At 46.3% G+C, this 22,461-nt stretch overlaps 1 protein-coding gene across 1 annotated transcript in view; it reads right to left on the bottom strand.

Moving 5' to 3' along the window:
* Positions 1 to 22,461, bottom strand: part of LOC146287151 (uronyl 2-sulfotransferase-like) — a 42,067-nt gene that overhangs the window by 11,608 nt on the left and 7,998 nt on the right. Inside the window, exons 2-3 of the mRNA XM_084700856.1 lie at positions 3,733 to 3,776; positions 236 to 391 (exon numbers count right to left, since the gene is read on the bottom strand). Of these exons, the coding sequence (XP_084556982.1) occupies positions 236 to 391; positions 3,733 to 3,776 (200 nt within the window). The remainder of the gene's footprint in view (positions 1 to 235; positions 392 to 3,732; positions 3,777 to 22,461) is intronic.

Genomic DNA, 22,461 nt, shown 5'->3' with positions numbered 1-22,461 from the left:
TACTTGAGGATGGCACCCTGCATGGCTCATGAAGCTGAGTGAACATAACTACATTCATTACATACTTCACATTGAGCCATTTTAAGACACTTGAAGTATTAAATCAGAGGCACAATTGAGTTCCCTCCAACATTGTCTACGACAAGCACTATATCATGACAGACAAGCGGCCTCTTTCCTCTCCGTCTTCGCCGCGTGGCCCTTTCTACGCTCAGCAGTATCCCTCAGGTCGTACCTGTTCATGCTTGCTGAGGCGGGTCTTGTTGTGGATGTCTGAGGAGATCAGGTTGAACTGGTGCTTCTCAGCCAGAGTCTTCAGAAGGATCACCACCGTCCTGCTGCCACACTTCCCCACACGGTTGTACACCACCTGGCTGGGAAACGGTAGGATCTGGAGGGGGTCACACACACAGGCCCACACGCCCACACAAACAAGAAGAAAAGAAAGAAAAGTAAATTAGTACAAACGTTCTGGCTTTATGGAGGAAAGGGGGAGTGTTAAGAAGAAAATAATGATGTTTATGTACATGTGTGCACAGGGTAAGCAGCACATTCTGGCATGAGGGTCAACAGTGTATAGGACAGGGGTGTGAGAATGAAAACAAACCCTTCCAGTATACAAATGAGAGGGAGAGAGAGACAGAGAGAGGGAAAGAAAGTACATAGAAAATATAGGATCGAGAAAGATTACGAAAACGAGAGAGAGAGAGAGAGAGAGAGAGGACAAAGTATCATCTTATCAATGATGCACTTCCTGTTTTGCCAAATAGCTAAGTCGACTGTTGATAAACAGTGTTCATTAAAACTATCTGTGTTATTTGGCTAGAAAGTTGCTATCTTAAAAGAGTAGGGGAAAGAAAACTGGATGGATATCTTTGTTTGCACAACTTGTGCTGACAGGCATGAGTCTGTGTCGTGCCAAATATCCTAATCTTGCTACAAAGTCACAGTTACCTTTCATGTAGTATAGAAATATATAGAAGCTATGCTTATGTAAAGTGGTCTTCGGTTCAACCCTGGGGCCCAGATTATGTGTTTGGAGAACAATAATCTAGCGGTGAATAATGACAGTCTGAGCCATCCTGATCAAGCTGTCTGTAACTGGAATTATAATATGATCAACTTTAACCCCCATCAACTCAACGGCCTCTAATTCAACCTCTACAGATATGCTCTTTGGGAAAGGAGGTTGTGACAGTTAAGAATGAGGAAGGTCAGATGTTGGATGTTAGTCTTGGATGGCCGTGGAAAGTCTTCTGGAATGGTATTTACTAAGTAATCACAGACTCCATAGTTTATCGTGTCATAATAAGGATGATGAGACACGTGCTTTGTTTGCATGAATGTATTTATATTGTCACAAAATCAGAAATAAATGTATGAAGTCGTTTTGTAGTCTGGTGTATAAAACACGACAGAATTGCAGATGGGAATCATCATGAGAGTGAATTTATGCATCACAGCACAAAGCAGGAATTCAATCTATTACAGTTCAACTGTTAAATTGATTTGATTGCCTCCTTCATAGATCTCTATTCTGTAAGAAAAAAGAACTGTGTGATTGTGCGCATAGAGATATTCAGTCAACATCTCTTTAGCGACGCAGAGATGTTCTGTTGTTATTGTTTAATGTAAAACTGTATCCTTCAGTGTCAAGATTATTATTGTGAAAATCATTCGCTAGCAGACAGTAAACTCTCTTTCTTCCACACAAAGAGCATCTGCAGTAGATACTGGAAACTAAATGATGTGCACAGGGCCATGATTCAGCTTCAGCTGGTTTGAATTAGCACTGTTCTGTTTTCATATCTCTATGTGTGCATGTGTTCATGTGTGTGTGTGTGTGTTAATGTATACCGTATATGTGTGTGTTTCATCCTTCCCTTGACAGGAAGCACTATGTGGACAACCCAGTCAGGACATGTTGGATGTGCTCGACGCTTCCTCCTCTTAACCTCCACGCACCTCATCTCCCAGCCAGACACAGAGAGTGCTTTCTACTTTTAGGGTGTTTTTCTTTACGCTCTCATTTCTGTGAAACATTTCTAATCTAATCACGTTTCTAATCTAACAATCATCAACAATCATCTTACATTAAACTCACACTCTGCCATAGTTGGTTAAGATGAATTAGCTGTTTCTTCTAAATTTAGCTCAGTTTCAGGTTAACATCAGAAGAGAGCTTGATGACAGGCATGGTCTATTCAGCGTTAGCCACATTAGCATGATTTCTCCGGCCTGCAGGGGTTCCCATAATGACAGATGGCTAACGGTCTCTCGCTAACATTAGTGGCTAATACAGTATTAAGTCAGTATGCCTCTGTTCTGAGTTGGGACCACACGGGGCTTAGCTAACCTAATAAGCTTTCTGATGTGGTTTCCACTGGTATCTTTTGATCTAAGAAGCAGAAAGAAAAAAAAACTGAGGGGATGAACCAATGTAGCGGCCAGTCTCCTATGCAACTCCACCAGATTGGCTGCAAGGATTCCATGACCAGAGAAGATAAATGGAAACCCCCCCCAAAACGTCATGAACCGGGAGTTGAGATGTGACATTTGTGTATATTCAACTTGATAAAATAGCCTCCGTTTTAGAGAAGAGCGCCAAAGGATGTCTCCATTATGACTGATATCATTCTATTATAGCCACTGTGTTTGAACAAGGTGGTTAAAATTCATGACTCATTCTGCCGCAGGACACAAGCCAGCTGTTCCTGTCCCTGTTTGACTAGACTAATGTGGAGATCGTTTGGCGCTTTTAAGAAGTCTCTTCCACGGTCTCTTCAGCTAGGCCTACGACTAGCAAAGAAACATGGCTGCTGATATCATTTTGTAGGTTGGAAGCAAAGCAACACAATTCTTAACACAATTCACCAAACCTGTGTGAGAGAAGGGCAGACATCTATCAGATTCCTATCACACCCCCATAATGTTCTCATTATTGATGGCCTCTGTTCTAACAGATGACATAGCTTCTTGTCATTCACCTCTGGGTTAAGCTGGCCAAAACGACAAACAAGCATTTTTTAAACAAGCGCATAACAGACAAACATAGTCCAGATGTCCAGTCTCAGACCTAATCAGAACAGTTGCTTGGGTTTGTCTAAACAGATACCAAGCCATATGGACTCTAAAATGTTTGTGGTCACAACACGCACAGAAGGTCTGAACTAAAGCCAGTCTCGCCACAGATACTGCTGTAGATATGAGTAGCATACAAAACAACACAGAGTAATTATCTAATTCATGTTGCATGTTGGACCGACAAAACAGTCTAAACCAGGGCAGGATAGGAGGTGAGGAGGAAGACTGGAGTGTGGAGGATAGACGGATTGAAGAGTAGACAGATGCAGCTGTACAGACACAAGGCCTCTGTGTGTGTGTGTGTGTGTGTGTGTGTGTGTGTGTCTGTAAGTGTGAGTGTGGATAGTGTAGAGCAGAGGTCTATTTGGTATTTAGAGTGAGTTCACACACAACTCCTCCAGCCAGACGGACAGACCTAACCCTTATCCTGCCTGGCAGTCTTAGACAGGGCAACACATCACAGAGACTGAGGGAGGGAGAAAAATACAACAAAAAGAAAGAAAGAAGTCGAGAAAGAACAAGATAAATCCAAGGAACAGATTTTACAGAGAGGGAATTTATCACACAGCTTAGGAAGGAAGGCAGGAAGAGAGAGGAAAATACAAAAGACAGATTGAGCGATATAGAAAAAGAAGATAAAGTTATTACCCTTGGGGCTGGTGGTCCGTGGTCATCTAAATACGTGGACTCACCTGTGAAGAGAAGATAAAGATTTTTATTGGAGCATACTTAACCAATGACCTACCTGGCTGCAGCCAAGCAATCAGCATTAACGTGAATGTTCTGTAAAGCTAACAGAAACCGAGCGAAATGTGACCGACAACTTTCAAACACGTGATCCTCCATGATCACCCTTCTATATCAGGTGCGAGAACATTTTTACAAAATGGTTCAAGTTGAAAAACGACACAAACGGTCAGGTGTCACTTCAGTCTAAATCCTCCAACTCGCAGCCACAACAATAGTCAATAGGCCCGCAGAGCCTCCCCAGAGGGCTCCTCGGTCACGATCCCTCTAAGAAAAACAGACCAGCCTTTACAGCCACATAAAGTGTGGGAATGTCATCATGAGCGAGCCACGGCCCATTCATACAGTATCTACCACTGTGGGGCTGTTTCATCTTGGGACAAAGGGGCCCTTTCAAGACTCGGCTCACACTGAGGATCTATGCTCTCCTTTCAGCCCGCTCTCCAACTCCAGGCCCAGGCTCTAGACAGCGGCCTTTTCTTCTCCTGCACGCAAAGCCTGTCCAGAGACACTGAGGCGCTATACTTCCCATCATCTCTACAACATTCAGAAAGGAGTAGGGGAGAGAGGCAGCAAGAGAGGGAGAGAATAAGAGAGTTGAGAGAGAGAGAGTGAGGGAGAGAGTGAGGGAGAGAGAGTGAGGGAGAGTGAGGGAGACAGTGTGTGTTGAAGACGTGAGGGAGAGGAGAGGAGAGGCATAGACAGTTAGAGAAAGAGTTGGGAGAAAATGAAAGATAGAGATAGGGGGAGAAATGTTGTGTAAAAGAGAAATATATACCACATGTAGAAATATAAGAAATATAGAAACAAATTGAGCAGTGGAAAATGTATCGTCAATGGTAAACTGATGGGTAAATAATCAAAAAAAATACGTTGGCTGTAAGAAATGTTTCTCTCTGCAAGAACACACTTTACACTTTTTAAAACAAGATTGTGTTCAGCATGGTTAGACTTAGTGCATTTTTTAAGTACTGTTTATGCTTTCTGATATTAATGTTTAATGTCTGGGCAATCAGTCATGTTGTCAGATACAATCTCGGTTTATGTGGTTTGGCTTCAGATTGCATACACACACACGCACTCACACACACGCACACACACACACACACGCACACGCACGCACGCACACACACACACACACACACACACACACACACACACACACACACACACACACACTGTTCTATGCAAACCCAGAGGTTCATTACGTAATTCTTCAGACGCTAAACTGCATTAATGCTTAGACATTTGCACTACAAACACCTTCATGTAAAGACACACACATATCCTTTACAGTATTCTGTAATATTTTAGACATGGATCTTGAGGAGTGCTGTGAGAAATTTAGGTTAGCAGATGGCGCAGAGGCATTTCAGGTTGTGTCAGGGTGGGGGAAACAAGAGGCAGACATCTTAGTTCCTCCCTGTCATCTATCATGACCGACCCCCTGTGTGTGGTTTTAATTAGTCTGCTGGATTGGAACTAATTCTAATTCCAGTGCACAGCAGAAGCTCATAAACAGGGGCAATTACCTTCCACCTCCACCACCCATTAGGAGAGCTAGAGAAAGAAAAAGAGATGAGAGACATTGTGTGTGTGAGAGAGAGAGAAATGGAGAGAGAAAGGAAGAGAGATAGAGAGAAAGGACACATTTGGTATGGTTGATATGGTTGAGTTGACCATGAGAAATAAACGGAGGTTAAGGGGTGGTGCCAAAGATCACAGCTTGATTGTCTGTAAGTCAAAATGACTCCAGGAAATGCATTCAACTTTGATCCCTGCCCGTGGGTTACTGAGGGGTCAGGCTGTGTGTGTGTGTGTGTGTGTGTGCGTGCGTGTGTTTCTGTATGTGCATGCTCAGCGGGGTATGCATATGGAAGTGGCTAAATGGTTAATGGGATTAGCGTGTCATGGGATCCACAAGCCTGCAGGGGAGCAGCTGAAGAGGAAGAACACCGCAATGTGACGAGACCAGACCAGACCAGACCTGCATCCTGCACACCACACCAGAACCAGGCCACCATCCTGCCCATCATAGCACACCACACCACAGCAGACCCAAGCCAGCAACTGGAATCTGTGTCATTTCACAACATGTAAAGAAGATGACAAATATGATCTAACATTGTACAAACACTATTCACTTGTGAGTGGAGTGTGTGGTTGCAGTTATGCAAGTGTTAGGGTATTAGTACGTGCATGTACATCTTCTCTGGTGGTGTGCTGTTTGTACAGCCATGCATTGTGCACCACCTTCGTGCCTCCAGGGATGATTAACTTGAAGTTCATCTTGATATGCTTGTCAGAGAGTTTCAGCAAGGATCCCCAGGGCTCAGTGCCCAGCCAACTCGTACCCAGCCAGGAACAACCCAAACCTGGCCCGGTTTCAGCCTCTGCTGCCTCTCTGGGTCCTGGAGCTTAGTACCTCGTTAGGGCAAATTAACACCTCCACCCATTAGCCCCTCCGCCAGCTGGGCCCGGGGAGGGTCAAAGGTCAGATTCCCAGACTCTGGGTGCACTCAGAAATGTGCCACACAATCAGGAAGTTATTGAGAAAAACAGGAGCAGAGATCCCGTTGTGTTGGTAGAGACATGAGAGTTATGTGTTCAAGTCCCTAACAGAGTTACAAAAAGGTTAGCAAAAGACACTGATGAACTGATAGCGTGACAGAAAAAGATGGAGACACAGGGAAATAAACTGCAAGACAAGATACTTATTTTTTTGTAGAAGCTCAAGAAGAGGGGTTTATATCTGCCTGCAAATCGTAAATCATAACATTGCCACAAAATCACAGTGTGCCTCTGCTTGATAAACATAAAAGACAGTCGGGAGCTCGTTAAGTCTTTGAGCTTTCCAAACATTTTTACAAGTGAAACAACAGTCTGATCTACAGGAACTATTCCCTGAGGCCATGCTGAACGATCCCTCAGGGTGCTGGAATTTTCCCTCCGGACTTGGCCCCAGTCAGGAATGCTACAGTAACTTTGGGAATTTCATAAACATGTACTTAGAGCATAAACCGTTTCATTTGCTTTATGAAATTGGCGACTTAGCTAAGTAGGGCTTAGGGAAAGAACATCCCAGAATAGGTGAGGGTGGGAGGAGGAGGAGGAGGGGGGGGGACCACACAGGGAACGACTGCTGTGACACCGTGTGCAACTATGACACGACTTTGAGAGTCACCGCCTTTACTTCACATCAGGGTCCAACCTGCCAAGTCTGAAACACGGATACAGAACATTCCGGAAGCCAACGGAGAGTTCTAGAACCTCCTGCACCACAATGGGGGATTCCTGAGGAGGCTTCTGACTACAGGATGTTATGTCTTACCACATTTCTTACCACATGCAGTGTCACTCCTTGAATTCAGGGTTTTTGAGTGTGTGTGTGTCAGGAGTAAGTGAATAGATTAGACTATTCTTCATCACTATAACCAGTTTGGTATAAAAACACACCCTACTCCATTTAAACCCATGCTTAGAACTTCACAACAGTCACAAAAATGTACTGTATATTACAAGGTTGGCTGTGCAGCTATGTCCAAAAAGATAAACAAGAAAATGCAAACAAGCCCTGGTTTGAGAGACTATAAATGTGTGGTTGTGTGTCTGAGTGAATGTGTATTCTAGGCTTGTGTGTGTGCATGTCTGTATGTGTACAATATGTGTGTTTGTCTGTTTTTTTGTGGTTACATACATGCATGCCTGTCAGTCTGCCATCATGTGTGTGTGTGTGTGTGTGGTCACACAGCCCTTTGATTTGGAGAGTGGGAGTGGCCCACCATTAAGACTCGTGGCTGGAACCATCTCTGTAATTATAAGGGGGAGTTTGGGGGAGAGTTAGGGTCTCCACCCACTCTGTAGAGCTCTGGTTCACCCTGCTGTCAGGCCCTGGCCCTGGTGGCCAGACAGAGTACTACAGGTGAGGACCTGGTCAGGACTGCAACTACTGTGTTGTTACAGGTGGATTGAGAAAGCACAGTAGCATAGCACTGTGGAACGCTGCTTAGCATTGAGAACACTGCGGGTCCCCAACACTCTGTTGAGACAAAATGGACAGTGTTCCAGCAACACTCCTAGATTTGTCTGTTAAGAATAGACAGTGTTCCATACATATCCTTATTTGTATGAATAGACACTGTTCTAAACACAGACTTATCTTGTATTTTGTAGTAGAAGGGTGATCTTCTTCTTTGCAGCTGGATAAAACATAATAATTCTAATAGATTACCACTCCTGTCTGAAACATGTAGAGGTCAAGACCTCTTGCTTCTGTCTTATAGCACACCCCCCAAAACAAACTCATGAACACTATGCACAACATGAGTGCACACACACCCATACACACACCACAATGAGGTAAGGAAAGCACAAGGGGAGCTCAGGCAGTATCATCATGCAATTTGTGGACACCGCACAGTAGCCACTGTCACGTCCCCCTTACACAAGATCACACACACTCGCACACACACCAGGACCTTGCTAAACAGATTATCCGAAAAAGCAATGTTGACTTTTGTGGCTTATGGAACTAAACACACATTCTGTGGATCAGAGAGGTCTGAAAATATCATGCCTGGAAGTGAAACAACTGTGAATGATTGGGTGTGGATCTGTCAGGTGGAGGACAGACCACAGACAAAGGAAGATAAGCAATGTTGAAAACACTGAATTAGAGGAGGAGGGTGGGTGAGTATGTTGGACACAAAGACTCCAGTAAACCAGTGGCTGAACCTCCCATGGAAGTCAAGGGCCAACTTGCAGCAACACTGTGCAGATCGCAGACTTCATTTAAGATACAGTTGTGAATTATTAAGAGGCTGTGGAGAAATTCAGTGTTCATGGAGGATATATAACTGATACTGTACTACCCCTGAACACAAGTTATAAAATACCAGGAGCATTCTTCCAGACGCTTGGTTCCTCACTCAAAAAAACTAGATCTAAAGGAACAAACAGACATCCATGCTTGTTGAGTGAACCTTGACAAAGTCATCCGGTGTGTCAAATCACCAAGGTAAGCCTTGTCAAGTGAATCAAATTGAGACTAAATCAAGTTGAGTCAGGCGAGTTACGCCAAGCTAATTAAATCAAGAGTCAAGTGAATCAAGTCAAGTCAATTGAATGAAGTCTAGTGAATCAAATCATTTGAGCTGCTTGGCCACATGACTGTGAACCCCGTCACCCTGCCTGTTACCCTAAGGTGATGGCAGAGAACCCGGAGAGAGCGAGAGATTTCAGTCTTTTGGAGAAGTGACTCCTGGATGGAGGAGGACAGAGTGCTGGTCTGTTCTGCCTCTGTTCCCAGTCTGCCACCGTTGCCAGATGCCAGGAGAAGGGGTATATTATGGGCTGTTTTACTTGTGTAATCCGTTCAGGGGAAGTACACAGAGCCCTGCTCCTGGGCCTCTTCTCACTTTGACTTCGTTTTTCTTCCCTTTTTTAACTTTTCCACCAAATCAGGCAAGGCTTTTGACCCCCCTTCGACTACCTCCCACTTCTCTTCCCACACCGGGACAAGTGCTGCACAGTCAGCAGTGTCTTTACAGAGACCAATGACACTGAAAGGAGATGGGGTGTGTATGATTTTCCTCCCAGTCAACACCTATATGACTTATCTTTTGGTTTTACTGCAGTTGGCAAGGACAAATCAAGGGATTTTGAAAGTATGCAACAGGATTTGCAAATTGTTATTGACTCAGCCTTGCCCTGACCCCAGAAGGCCTATTTCAACACGAGACACAACGAAGACTGAACAATCCCTTCCTAACCCTAATGATGTCACTGACCTGCAGTCACGGAGACCAATCATACAGTAGATCCACACACAGAACACTGACACAGGAAACATTGTCCTTCCTGCTCTGGAAGATTTCCTCTTCCAATCACAAAGTCTAAAACCTCCCGCTATTTCACCAGAAGCCAGGAGTGTCACACACACAGGTCAGGAAGTCCGGCCAGCATAACAAGAACTGATGTCAGAGAACACAAATCTAAGCTTGCTCAACTAAGCAAATTTTGATCACTTCCTGTTTGAAGGCTCCATGTTTACTGAGTGGTACGTACCTCGTCTGGGTGTGCGGACGTGTGGACGGCCCGTCAGCTCTCTGGCTAGCCTGTCCTTGTGGACTAAGAGACTGCCCACTGGCGGCCTGAGAGACCAGTGAAATTTCCCAAACACCCCTACGAAAAGAAGCCAAATGGAACGACCCTTTAATCCATAATTGGTCAAATAAAGATATTCTTTAGACAAATAGCATTATATTTAAATGTGTTGTGTGCTATGGTATTTTGTAAGCTACAATAAAGTACTGTTAATACCCACATGGGTAAGAAAAGTTGCATTGTATCGTACAGTAAAATGTTTGCAAATCTCGTACAATAAAAACTTTCTCCTGCACAATGGCGCCACGTTGGATGGCAGAGTAAGAATAGGCCTTGCTTATGACATTGAAGGCCTACTGAATACCAAAGGCCTTAGTGCAATAACAACAGCTAAGCCTCCGTAAACTGAAAGCCAGCACATTAAACTTCAACCACAATGGGACGACCTCACAACAACATAGCCTCAGTTGCTTAACACAGACTCTAAACACACGACGAGCCATATAAAAACACACCCCACATACTGAAATGTGACAAACTAACTACAATAACAATGGGAAGAGGGGGGTGATGAATGGAGGGAGAAAATAGCAACAGATAGCTGTTTGGAGTGATACAGTGGGCGGCCATCTTGTGCACAGCTAGAATGCTAGTTTTGGAGGGAAAACATTTGACCGTCTTTTGAGCTGTTGCATGGTTCTCTATCCACCTACCCCATGAAATATCTTCCAGTCAACCTCTCCGTTCAAACAAGTCTCTCTGGAGGCCATCCTAAAATAACTCATCTAGCTCACACTGAGGATAGAAGACTCATTTGAAAGGCAATAAACTAAATAAAACACCTACTGTATTTGACATGTTTGGGCACAGCACAGGCCCTTTGACTATGCTTCTCATCCCTGTTAAATCGTTTTTGAAAGCATCTCTCTCTCTCTCTCTCTTTCTCTCTCTCTCTCTCTGCAAAAAAAGGCTACATTTGTGGCAGTTCATCCCCAAACTCATCTGCAAGGTTTTCCCATCACCCCCCCCCCCCACCCCACTTCTCTATTCCTCTTTTCCTCCACTCCTCTCCACCTTCTCCCTCACCTTTCACCCACCTCCCCCCACTCGTCCTGAGTAGCCTACTTACCATCCTCCCACACCCCCCACCTCTCTCCCAAACCGCGCCCGAGCTCCATTTGTGGTCTCAGCTCCCTGTTTCCATGGCAGCCAGCACAAACTAGGAAGTGTGCGTCCTGTGAAATGTCACACCTGCCTGCTATGAACTTGGACCTTTGCAAACACCCTAACAGAAGTCAGGTTAGCAACCTAGTCTACAGCAGACTCGCCTGTAGTATGCTGTCCCCAGGGAAGGCCCTCTGGAAGCACTTAACTCCGCGGAGGATAAAACCGTACAGCTATACAACCTGGTATTACAGATTCCTTTCATCATGAAGGCAATGAAAAGAAATGCCAGCTGTGGGAAACATTGTTCTTCATTTCCCTGTTTCTCTTTCTCTCTTTTGCTATAAATCTCTCTCTCTCCTGTGGTCCTGTGGAGAGGATTCTGCAGTCCCCGGACACACAATGGGAATGGTCCAGAACCACAGGCTTCTGCTACTGTGCAGCACTGTCCTGTATGTGACTTCATCCTGGGCTTTCCTCTCATTAGATTCCTGCAGATTCTCGCTCTCTTTCTCTTACACACACATACACACACACACACACACATACACACACACACACACACCTCCGACATTTCCCAGTGTGTTATGTGCATCACCGGCCTCCCAGGACAAGTAAAAAAGAGGAGGAAGAGAGGAAGTGAGGAGGAGAGGAGAAGAGGTGGAGCAAAAGTTAAGAGGAGGGGGAACTCAAAACTTAATATGGGAGAAGAGAAAACTACTGGCTGGCAGGGGTGACTCCGAATCCCTGAGGGGTGGTCATGTGACATAAGATAAGGTTCAGGAAAAACAGCTGTACAGTACGACAAAACTGCGAGAAAAAACTGGAGAAGAGAGAGACAAAAAGAGGGGGGAGAAAGATATGAAGAATGACGAAGTTAGAAGGAGAAGGAGAAAGTAAAAAAGAGAAAGAAAGGGAGAGAACACACAAAGCCAAAGTGGATGATTAATCTAAGTCTTACACCTTTCTACACCTCACCTTCAAAGTACTACTCTTCTCTGCAACCTGTAGTAGACCACACATGACCAAACAGACAAGGCCTGGTGACTCACACCCACAGACATTAGCTTGGAACAGCAGCCCAGAAGATTAAAGGTCAAACTACTTCAACTGGTTTCTATGGTAAACATACCCCATTACAACACTCCCCAATGTTAGGGAAAGAACTAACGTCTATGTAGCTAAATGAACCGCACCATACCACAATGTGATGATATAGGCCATGTAAAGGTGTGTTAAAGTCTTCAGCACAGTGGCTTGAAGACTGATCAGGTTTAACAGCTTCCTGACAGGCTGCCTTCGCAGGCACACACACACACACATATTCTGTACGCACGTGCTTGCTCACACACACATTAATGTTCCCTCACAAACACACACACACACAGCTGGAGCAGCTGTGTGGAACCACACTGTCTCTGGAGTGGAGGAGATGAAAGAAGGTGGTGTTATTGGGGACGTGAGGTCAAGCGTGCGTGCATGCGTGTGTGCATGCGTGTGTGCGCGTCCTCCTAATCCCCTGACAGACTGTATCAGGCTCTTCAGAGTGCGAAAAAGGAAACACAAACACACATCCATACGAAGTGCTGTGTAGTGAGTATAACTCTTTCTGTTCATCAGACTCATATACACGTGTGTGTGTGTGTGTGTGTGTAGCCTTTCCTACCACATAATCCTCATCGTCTCAGTGACAACCTTTCTCCTGACCAGTGGTTATTACTATGGAATGACCATCCTCATCCAAGCCATAATTCTCCCTCTCGTTCTCTCTTCCACTCCTCTCCTCTCCCTTTTCTTTTTCTGGCTCTGTCCTTCCCTCTCCTCCTCCCTCGCTCTTCCTCCTTTCTTTCTGTCTCCCTCTCTTCTCTTCCCCCCTCTCTTTTTTCTTTCCCCTCTCCTCTCTCCTTCTCTGTCACTTCCCCTCCCTCCCTAGGTTTCCATACAACCGCAGTGCTCCTTAATACAACCCAGTCGACATGATGCCAGCATGTTCTGCGTGTGTGTGTGCGTGCGTGCGTGAATGTCTGTGTGTACCTGCGTACGCATTGGGCCTGCGTGTGTGTTTTCACAAAAACCCCAAACCTCTCCCCTAATTACACAGTGGATCCAAGCAGAGCCCTAGTCTGCATCTATCATCTCACATAAATACTCCTGCAACGGAAGCATCCGTCCAGGGGGTCAGTGGTCAGCAGCACCGGTCAGCAGGACCGGTCAGTGCCAGGTTACACCACAATGGGACTGTGGACCCCTCCCTTGTACAGTGGTCACTGCTTTTTTTAGTTGAGTTTAGTGTTTGTGGAGGAGATGCAGTGTGTGAGAGAGAGAGAGAGAGAGAGAGGAGGAAAGAGAGAGAGAGAGAGAGAGGAGGAAAGAGAGAGAGAGAGAGAGGAGGAAAGAGAGAGAGATCCTTTGTGTGTGTGTGTCTCATGGTGGCCCATACCAGAAGTCACCGGATGTGCGCACTGAAGTGGACCACCTGGTACCCCTATGACATCATCTCAAAACCTCCGGAGATTTTACATACACACACACACACACACACACAGACTGTCTCCTGCCTCCCTCTCTAAGTTTCATATAAAGTCCATGTGTTCTCCATATGTTGGCATGTGTTTTTATATTCCAAAATGGAGATCTGTTCACGGCAACCTGAGCCACAACCTCCCTGTCCCCTGCTGGTAAAGAGCTACTGGAACAAGCGTTTAGCCGTGTAAACAAACGTAGCTTAGAGGTCTTCAACTTCAACCTCCATCTCCAACTTTTTTTTAAACAAAAGTTAAAAGACAAACAACAGAGAGAGTGAGGAGTGGGAGAGACAGGAAGATAGAGAGAGAGGGGGAGAGAGTAAGTTCACACAGACTCCCACAGACAGGGGCCAAAGAGCAATGACCGTGGACATTCTTACTTCTGTGTTCATGATGGGTGTTAATGTAGACAGAAACTCACATTTAGCATCAACAAAAACGACAACAGATCAACTAAACTAGGGATGGAATCTACAGCATCACACACCCGATCTCTCTTCTGTTACAGCAGGTGCTCCGTGCGTCAGAAGGCTCTCCATCCAAGAGCACGCTGAAGCTATGGATGCCCTGAGGCGTCACAAAACTCTCCACCCCCACAGCACATGTGGTCTAGCACAGCTAGGCCAGCTAGCACACACCCCTTGGGCCCCTTGAAAGCAGCTGAGAGCTTTAGCTGTGAAGCAAACAAAACCACGCACAGTTAAGAGATGAAGACGTCCCCTTAGACGATGACGTCATGAAACCTAACGTGCCGCTTTGGCTGAGGATGAAGAAAATAAGCGGGTACGGCAAATCTTCAGGATAAGTCTCTTGTTTGGATCAGGCTGAGAGCAGGATGATGGGGGTAACGCAGCCATATTGGACACTCTGAGGTCCAGCAGACCAGGTCTGCATGGATGAGGTCATGGAGGAAACAGAGGCAGACTACACACTGGCACAGTAGCAAGAGCACTTCTCAAATCAACCATCATTCCGTAGGGTCTAAAAGAGACCTTTTGGTGAGGTGATGCACCACACAGAAATACACACACTAAACGCAGTTGACACACACTAACACTGCACACACACGTTCACACGAACACACACGCACAGGGTGTGGAAATTTCCGTGGTCTCAGAGAGGAAAGCATACCAGAGAGAGAAGGAATCCATTCAGATCCATTCAGTAGCATTGGCTGCACTTGGAGAGGGCAGTGTGTGTGTGTGTCTGTGAGAGAGAAAGTATGATAAATAGAGCAAGATAGAAAAAGAGTATGTGTACGTGTGTTTGTGAGACAGAAATAATGAGAAAGTCTGTGTCTGAGTCACAGCGTTTCCCACAGGGTAAAAAGAGCCAATGGAGTGAAGGCCGTGGACACGGTAACCCTTCTGGCCATGACCCTAACTCCACAAACCTATGTTCCCCTCAACCACAGCTCCCACAGTCCATTCTTGTCACTACACCACCCAGACACTTCTTTCTCCCCAAGTAAGACATTTCTCAACAACATTCTTTATTTCCCTTTGTTCCTAACAATGTCATCCACCCAGGAGCATCTGGTCTGTGTGTCCAGCATGACGACAGTAGCTGGTAGGTGAACCAATGAGAGACGAATCATTCCATGACCATTAATACATTACTGGGAAATCATTTGAATGCACACCCATGCATACACTCGGTATATACTGTACATGCACACACACACACGCACGCACACACACACACACACACACACACACACACACACACACACACACACACACACACACACACACACACACACACACACACACACACACACACACACACACACACACACAGAGGTCTGAAACACGGGTGAACAGCCATTAATGATGAGTCATGAGACCATAACCTTCTCCATTGAGTCCAGAGGAGAGCAGAGCCAGGCAAGAGGAAAAGAAGTTGGGATAGAGGGAGAGTCAAAGGGGGTAATAAAGCGCTCTTTGGAGAAGGCTGGGGCAAGAGGACACAGAGGCTCTATACTGAGGCTGGGCTGGGTAGACCCCAATGGGCTCACCATGGAGCCTCACACACACACACACACGCACACGCACACACACACACAGTACTGAAGTCACCATGAAGCCGTTCATGGACACAGTTACCGTGATTAATAAAAGACAAACACACACAGTACTTTAGAAGAGCACACAGTTTCAGTTGACACATAAAACACACAGCAAGCAAGCCAATACTGTTTATCCATGCAAAGAGTTTGTGGTTATGTAAAGAGCAAGGCGAGGTAGAAAAGTGAAGGTCTCATTGAAACGTAGCTTTTACTGCTCTTGTACTCTTCAATGTTCAACTGTTGTCTTCTGAAGTGTATTGTAGCTCCAAACAGCCTACTGTGGTTGGCAACTTCCGTTCAGGATAAGCAGAGTCCTGTTGACGGTCAACTGCCTTCACTCATGGTCATCTGTTCTCATTCATGGTCAACAGCGTTTGGTATGGTATGGTCTGCGGTTGTTCATGGCATTCACAGACATCCAGTGCCAGCCTGTAATTAGCACATCCCGTGTGTGTGTGTGTGTGCGTGTGGATGGGTGGGTGTGTGCATCACTGAAGACTCCATCGTCCAGTCTATCTGTCAAGTCTGAAAAGGGGGGTGCAAGTCTATAAATACAGAGCCAGAAGCCCAGTCTCATAAGAGGCAGACTCTGATCTGTTAAATTACTACTGAGAGAAGAAGAGGGATGAAGTGAGAGAGAGAGATTGGGAGAGAAGTGGAGAGAGACCCAGGGAGGTGGAGAAAGAGGGAGGACATGGAAATGGAGGTGTAGCTGAAAGAGATCATTTAGAATGCAGAGGGATGGGAAGATGGAGGTGGAGAGGGACGCAAGATGAAAAACATTTGTGTGAGGTGAGTGAGAGAGAGTGAGACAGAGAGAGACAGAGACAGAGACAGAGACAGAGACAGAGACAGAGACAGAGAGAGAGAGAGAGAGAGAGAGAGAGAGAGAGAGAGAGAGAGAGAGAGAGAGAGAGAGAGAGAGAGAATGGAGATGAAAATCCTAAAATCTATAAAACAAATAGTGTCCAGATGGCAGTTCACTAACATATTCATGAGTACAATACGACAGCACTCTGACAGACTTCCACCTTTTGGTGGAGCAAGGAGGGCTTCGACCACCTCCAACCCACACGCACATTCACACACACACCCACACACACCAAAAAACGCACACACAAATAAACATACACACATATCCCTATCATACATAGACACACTGCCATGTGTCTTTCCTAAAGCGTTGTAGCTGGGAATGCCTGGAATTGTTTAGGAGAAGCCACACATGGACACACTATTCTACCCTCCTCCTCCTACTGCTCCACCTCTTGTTGCTGCCCCTCCTCCTTCTCCTATTTCTGCAGTTCCTCCTCCCCCTGCTCCTCCTGCTGCCCCTCCTGCAGACCTTCCTCCTCCTCTTCCTCTTCCTCCCCCTCCTCCTCCTGCAGACCCTACTGCAGACCCTCCTCCTCCTCCTCCTGCAGACCCTCCTCCTCCCCCTCCTCCTCCTGCCCCTCTTGCAGACCTTTCTTCTCCTCCTCCCCCTCCTCCTGCTGCCCCTCCTGCAGACCCTCCTCCCCCCCTTCCTCCTCCCCCTGCTCCTCCCCTACTCCTCCTCCCCCTCCTCCCCCCTCCTCCTCCTCCTCCTCCTGCAGACCCTCCTCCTCCCCCTCCTCCTCCTGCCCACCCTCCTCCTCCCCCTCCTGCCCCTATTGCAGACCTTTCTCCTCCTTCTCCCCCTCCTCCTGCTGCCCCTCCTGCAGACCCTCCTCCCCCCCTTCCTCCTCCCCCTGCTCCTCCCCTCCTCCTCCTCCCCTCCTCCCCCTCCTCCCCCTCCTCCCCCCTCCTCCTCCCCCTTCCTCCTCCTCCTCCCCCCTCCTCCTCCCCCTCCTCCTCCCCCCCATCCCTCCCCCTCCTCCTCCTTCCCCCCTCCTCCTCCCCCCCCTCCTGCCCCAGCCCACTTGTTGGGAGCGGCCACTGGGCTCTGTTACACATATAAATAGGCAGGCATCTAGGATGTGGTTTGACTGTGTGTTTATGTGTGTACATCAGGGTCGGACTGGCCATCGGGAGAGTCGGGAGATTTTCTGAACGGCCGGCATAATGCAAAAAATATATACATATAATAATAATACACGGTCGTGGGCCGGTCTGCGTTTCAAAGTCCCAGGCCGTTTTTCTGTCCCAGTCCCAGAGTTCACACCCAGACGTGGTGTGCCTCCATGTTTTGAAGTTGGTCTCTTTGTTTCAAAACCTATGAGTGTGTATGTTGTGTGCTGTGTTTATGTATAATCAATTGCTGATGCTGCATGAGTGTGTTTTAAATTGCAATGGAGGGCTGTGATGGTGAGCACTGGCTAAGTCTCAGTGACCTCCAACATCAAGCCTCCTTTCAGTCTTCTGTACAGCAGGGCTAGCAAGTGTTTAGCATTAGAAGTACAGAAAACCTTTGAAGAGCCAGTCCTGTGCTGCTTACTATAGATAGGCTAGTGTCAGGAACAAAGCTAACTTGAAATGTTTCCCCACTGCACAACAACCTGCTGAAGGAAAGCAGAGAAGAGAGATAAAGACAGAGGAAAAAATATGAGGGAAAAATAAAATGGACAATGGCCAGATGGGAATTTTCCACTAGTTCCAGAGATCACATAGACTTCTCAAAAGGTCATGATCCCAGAGCTCCAGAATGTTATCACCACCCTACTAACTTCCATTCCATAGGTCAATATCCCTTAGTGTACACAATTGTCACCTCCACACTGTCAACGACTTATATAATGTCTAAGCTCGTAAACATCTCCAACTGCAGTTACGATACTCGAGAAGCACTTATCGATTTGAGCTGATTTGGGTCTGGGAGTACAGTACAGTGATAGACCCACTCACACACACTCAGAATACTAAGGAAATAAAGTGGTCAGACAACAGTTTAGTGTTCCGGTGAAAGACTGTGTAATGGAACTGCGATGATTAGAGACACTCTCACAAGCTGCCTGATGAACTGCACCTACGCAACAAGAGGCTCTCTGTGTGTGTGTGTCCATGTGGAAAGTCAATCTTCAGTACACTGGAAGACCAATTGTAGCGTGTGTGTGCGTGGACGCGTGCACGAGTACCTGTGTGTGTGTGTGTGTGTCAACCACAGGAAAGTAACTGAGCCGTCCCTAAGCCACAGCAGAGTGGATGACTGGGGACAACACAAGCCACATCTGCATTAGAGACTACTGTACTGTCCAGGAACGAACTCATGAGGAAACCATTACTTCACTCTGCCAACACGGGAGAGAGAAAGATAGAGAGATCGGGTGGGTGAGAGAAAGCGAGGAGAGTGAGAGAGGGAGCCAGAGAGAATTATGGACTGAAAAGACAGTTAAAGAGACAGTTAATAAGGTTTGACCAAATCAACAGGGGAGGTTTTGCTCGAAGTCTTGCTGAAAACCACTGTGGAGTCATAGAAGTAGCCTACAGTATACACAAAGGGATCTCACTTTTACTTGCATCAGAACGGGTCCAGACCAGGTCAAACTAGACCAGATCAGACTAGGATTGTGGGCCAAACCAGGACATTCTGGACCAAGCCATCTGAGACCCAACAGAACCAGGGCCTAACGAGACCAGAACTCTGATGGCTTTTAAGGGTCATAGTAACTGTGTGTATGTGTGAGAGAGACTGCCAGAGAGAAAGACAGAAAGGTCAAAAGAGTGATGCTGGTGTGTGCAAGGTGGGGTGTGATTGTTAGTGTCAGTGTTTATTAGTGTTCGCACGGAATGTGTTAGTGTGCAGGGAGACCATCTGTGTCTGTGGAGACCAGTCAGAATGAGGACTGGTGCTTCATCTCCACCACAGTCCATCCCAAAGCTCTGACATGACCTTTGACCCCTTGTTAAATCTCAATGGCGAGGTCAACCAGAGTGAGCAGTAAAACTGGTCCTGCATGTGTAACATTCCAGTGTTCTCTGACCTGTTGTGAAGTACTAGTAGAATGAGAAAATAGCAAGCCCCCACATAATAGGGATATTTGGAAACCTACTACTAAGTGGAGCATTCATGTGATAAAAACACAAACTGGGAACCTCCACCCACTTGGGCTGCCCCTGGTTAAAAAATATTTCTTAGGAAAGTGGCCTGGGCTGGTGTTTTGGGTCTGCAGGTGTTTTGGAAAGACACCCACTCTTGACTACATCAATCAGACAAGCCCAGCCACACCCCCTGCCCTCTCTTTGAACCAATCACAACCACATGTCCTTAACTTGGACTGTCCAGATTCTTGGAAGAGCAGGGAGTTTGTGTGTCTTTGGAAGAGACTATGTTAACTTTGGACTCTGGCACTCTCTAGATGTCCTGAAAACATCTGGAGAAATGTGGCTTTGTTAGAGGAACTCTGGCCTGTGTGGGTCAAGATCTGAACACTGCCAGGGCATTTCAACTGGGGGTTTAGTGGTTGGACTGTCTTTAGTTTAGGGATCAGGGAATGACAGGAAAAACACTTAGCAGCTAAATGAGTTAATAATACTGTAACTTGCAATGGCAGGTTGTAAAACTGTAGCTGAATGTTTTTTGGGGAAGAATCACACTCAGCCTGTACTGCATGTGCACCATTGTGATCATTTATATCCAACATGTAAAAGACGACACAAATTAGTAAAAGATAACTACAGCCTAAGGCTTCTCACCATGAGTGTGTGTGGAGGTGGATGTGTGAGTGCAGGTGCGTACATTTCAGTGTCTATATGCATGTGTGTATAATATTGTGTGTGTGCACATACTGCATGCATGCATGCGTGTGTGTATGGGTGTGTGAGAGAGAGCACATTTTAAGACGGAGGTGGCAGCTTTGGATGATGTGAAGTTTGCTTTCCGCAGGGCAGGGCCACATTCCAACTGAGCTGCCGGTCAAACCCATGATCCCCTTCTGTGAGAATCCACCATGGCTGCCTCACACTCCATCTCCTCTCTGAGGCTAGGGTTGCCAGTTTTGCTTATTCTATCCCCTTTTAAGGCCTCTAGTTCCAGTTACTTGCATTCATAATATTGTGTGAGGCCTCAAGCTTGGAGCACAATTATTAGGCTAGGTGATTGACAGGGAGTACTGAAGACCTGTTATCTTAGCCTGCGTTCGGAGGTGAGAGATGGTTTATTGGATGTTCGTCTGTTTCTTCCCTGTGTTTATTTTGGTTGGTCCAGCTCTATGAAAATCTCTCAGTATTTTTGAACCAAAATAGCTTTCAGATGTAAAGCTGAGAGATGGACAGTCCATGGTGCAGTGACAAACACACACACACACACACAGTTCAGACTAAACAAAGGGTAGGGCCAGTAGCCATGGAACAGGATCCGCTGCTGCCTTAGAGCGAGGCAGAACCAGCGCCAGCATGGTGTGTGTGTGTGTGTGTGTGGGATGCAAGCCCAGATCGTAGAGAAAAGCACCTTAGTAAAATGTGTCATCCCAGTAGTAACCGGAGTGTCGCCTGTGCAGCGGTACCACTTGACTCACTAATGACTTAGCCGACCAAACAGAGCTGTTCCAGAGAAAGACAGAGCTAGAGCCAACTGGTGGCTGGCAGAGGTGAGGTGGTGTCTTGTGGTGCCCAGGAGAGGGGTGAGTGGGAGGGGGGAACTCGAGGATGAGGATGCAGAGGTGGGGGGAGAGGGGGATGAGGAGAGAAAGAAGAGGAGAGTGGAAGTGGAAAGTTGGAAGCATGCTTGAGTTAATTTTCCTAATTTCCTGACATTCCTGGGTTAATGGAAATGTTGCATCACCTCCCTGTAATAATGTTTTCCTAATCTCAGCACGTCTGCAGTCATGCCTAATCAGGGAGCAACTCACAGGAGATTGGTCTGGGTGCACTGTACACAGATACACAAACACGCACATGCCTGGCCTCATACATGCTTGGACACACACACACACACACATACACACTCTCATGCTTGGGCACACACAGACACACATACACACATACACTCTCTAATGCTTGGGCACACACACACAGTCTCTTCATCAAACACTCAGATGTCTAACAGACAAGAACTCAAAAAGACTACTAATAATATAGAAAAAGATAATAACTGTCTTTAGGTATAAAAAGACCCCCTTGAGGCACCTGCACCTGAAACAGCCTGGAAGACAGACTGGGAATCTACCCAGTTACACAGCCACTTCAAGTGCAACCTGCTTGACATGGAGATATTTCAGGCAGTGTTGTAGTGAAAACCACCTAAACTGAGACCAAGTCATGACCAAGACCAGAGTGTATCAAGACTGAGTCAAGACCAAGACCAAGACCACTCAACACACACACAAGCAGTAAGGTTTGACTAGTTAAAAAGTTAGATTTGATAACTGAAACTACAGTGTACATGGCCCATCTAGATCAGATTCCATCCCAAGTCTAAAACACACACATCATGACAAATGAAGGAATCCCAGAATCATTTGGACATGTCCAAACAGCTGTCTTAGTTGGAGTCCAAACAATACAGAGAGAAAACAACACTTGGTCCACTCTCATACTCTGCTGCATAAAACCAGAGAGGGGATAAGCTAAATAAAACTTAAAAGTGCATAGCGATACATTTTCCCAAACTAGCAACTAGCGGTTTAATGACATGGGACGGGCATCGGCACCCGATGTGGCTCTACTATGTATTTAAGGTTGCTATTTTAAACAGCTATATACTTTTTCATGGGCATTAAATGAGTGGAGCAGACAGACTTGTGGTTCTTAACCAGGAGATAAACATAGACCCAGACCCCAGAACAAGGTAAGGAGCTGGCCAGTGGGCAACATGCTCTCTCTCTCTCTCGCTCTCTCTCTCGCTCTCGCTCT

The sequence above is a fragment of the Hypomesus nipponensis genome, chromosome 6 (assembly GCF_054491055.1).
Source record: "Hypomesus nipponensis isolate SF chromosome 6, ASM5449105v1, whole genome shotgun sequence".
NCBI classification, from domain to species: Eukaryota; Metazoa; Chordata; class Actinopteri; order Osmeriformes; family Osmeridae; genus Hypomesus; species Hypomesus nipponensis.
Note: the sequence above shows the minus strand (reverse complement) of the source record. Positions and strands in the feature narration are given on the sequence as shown.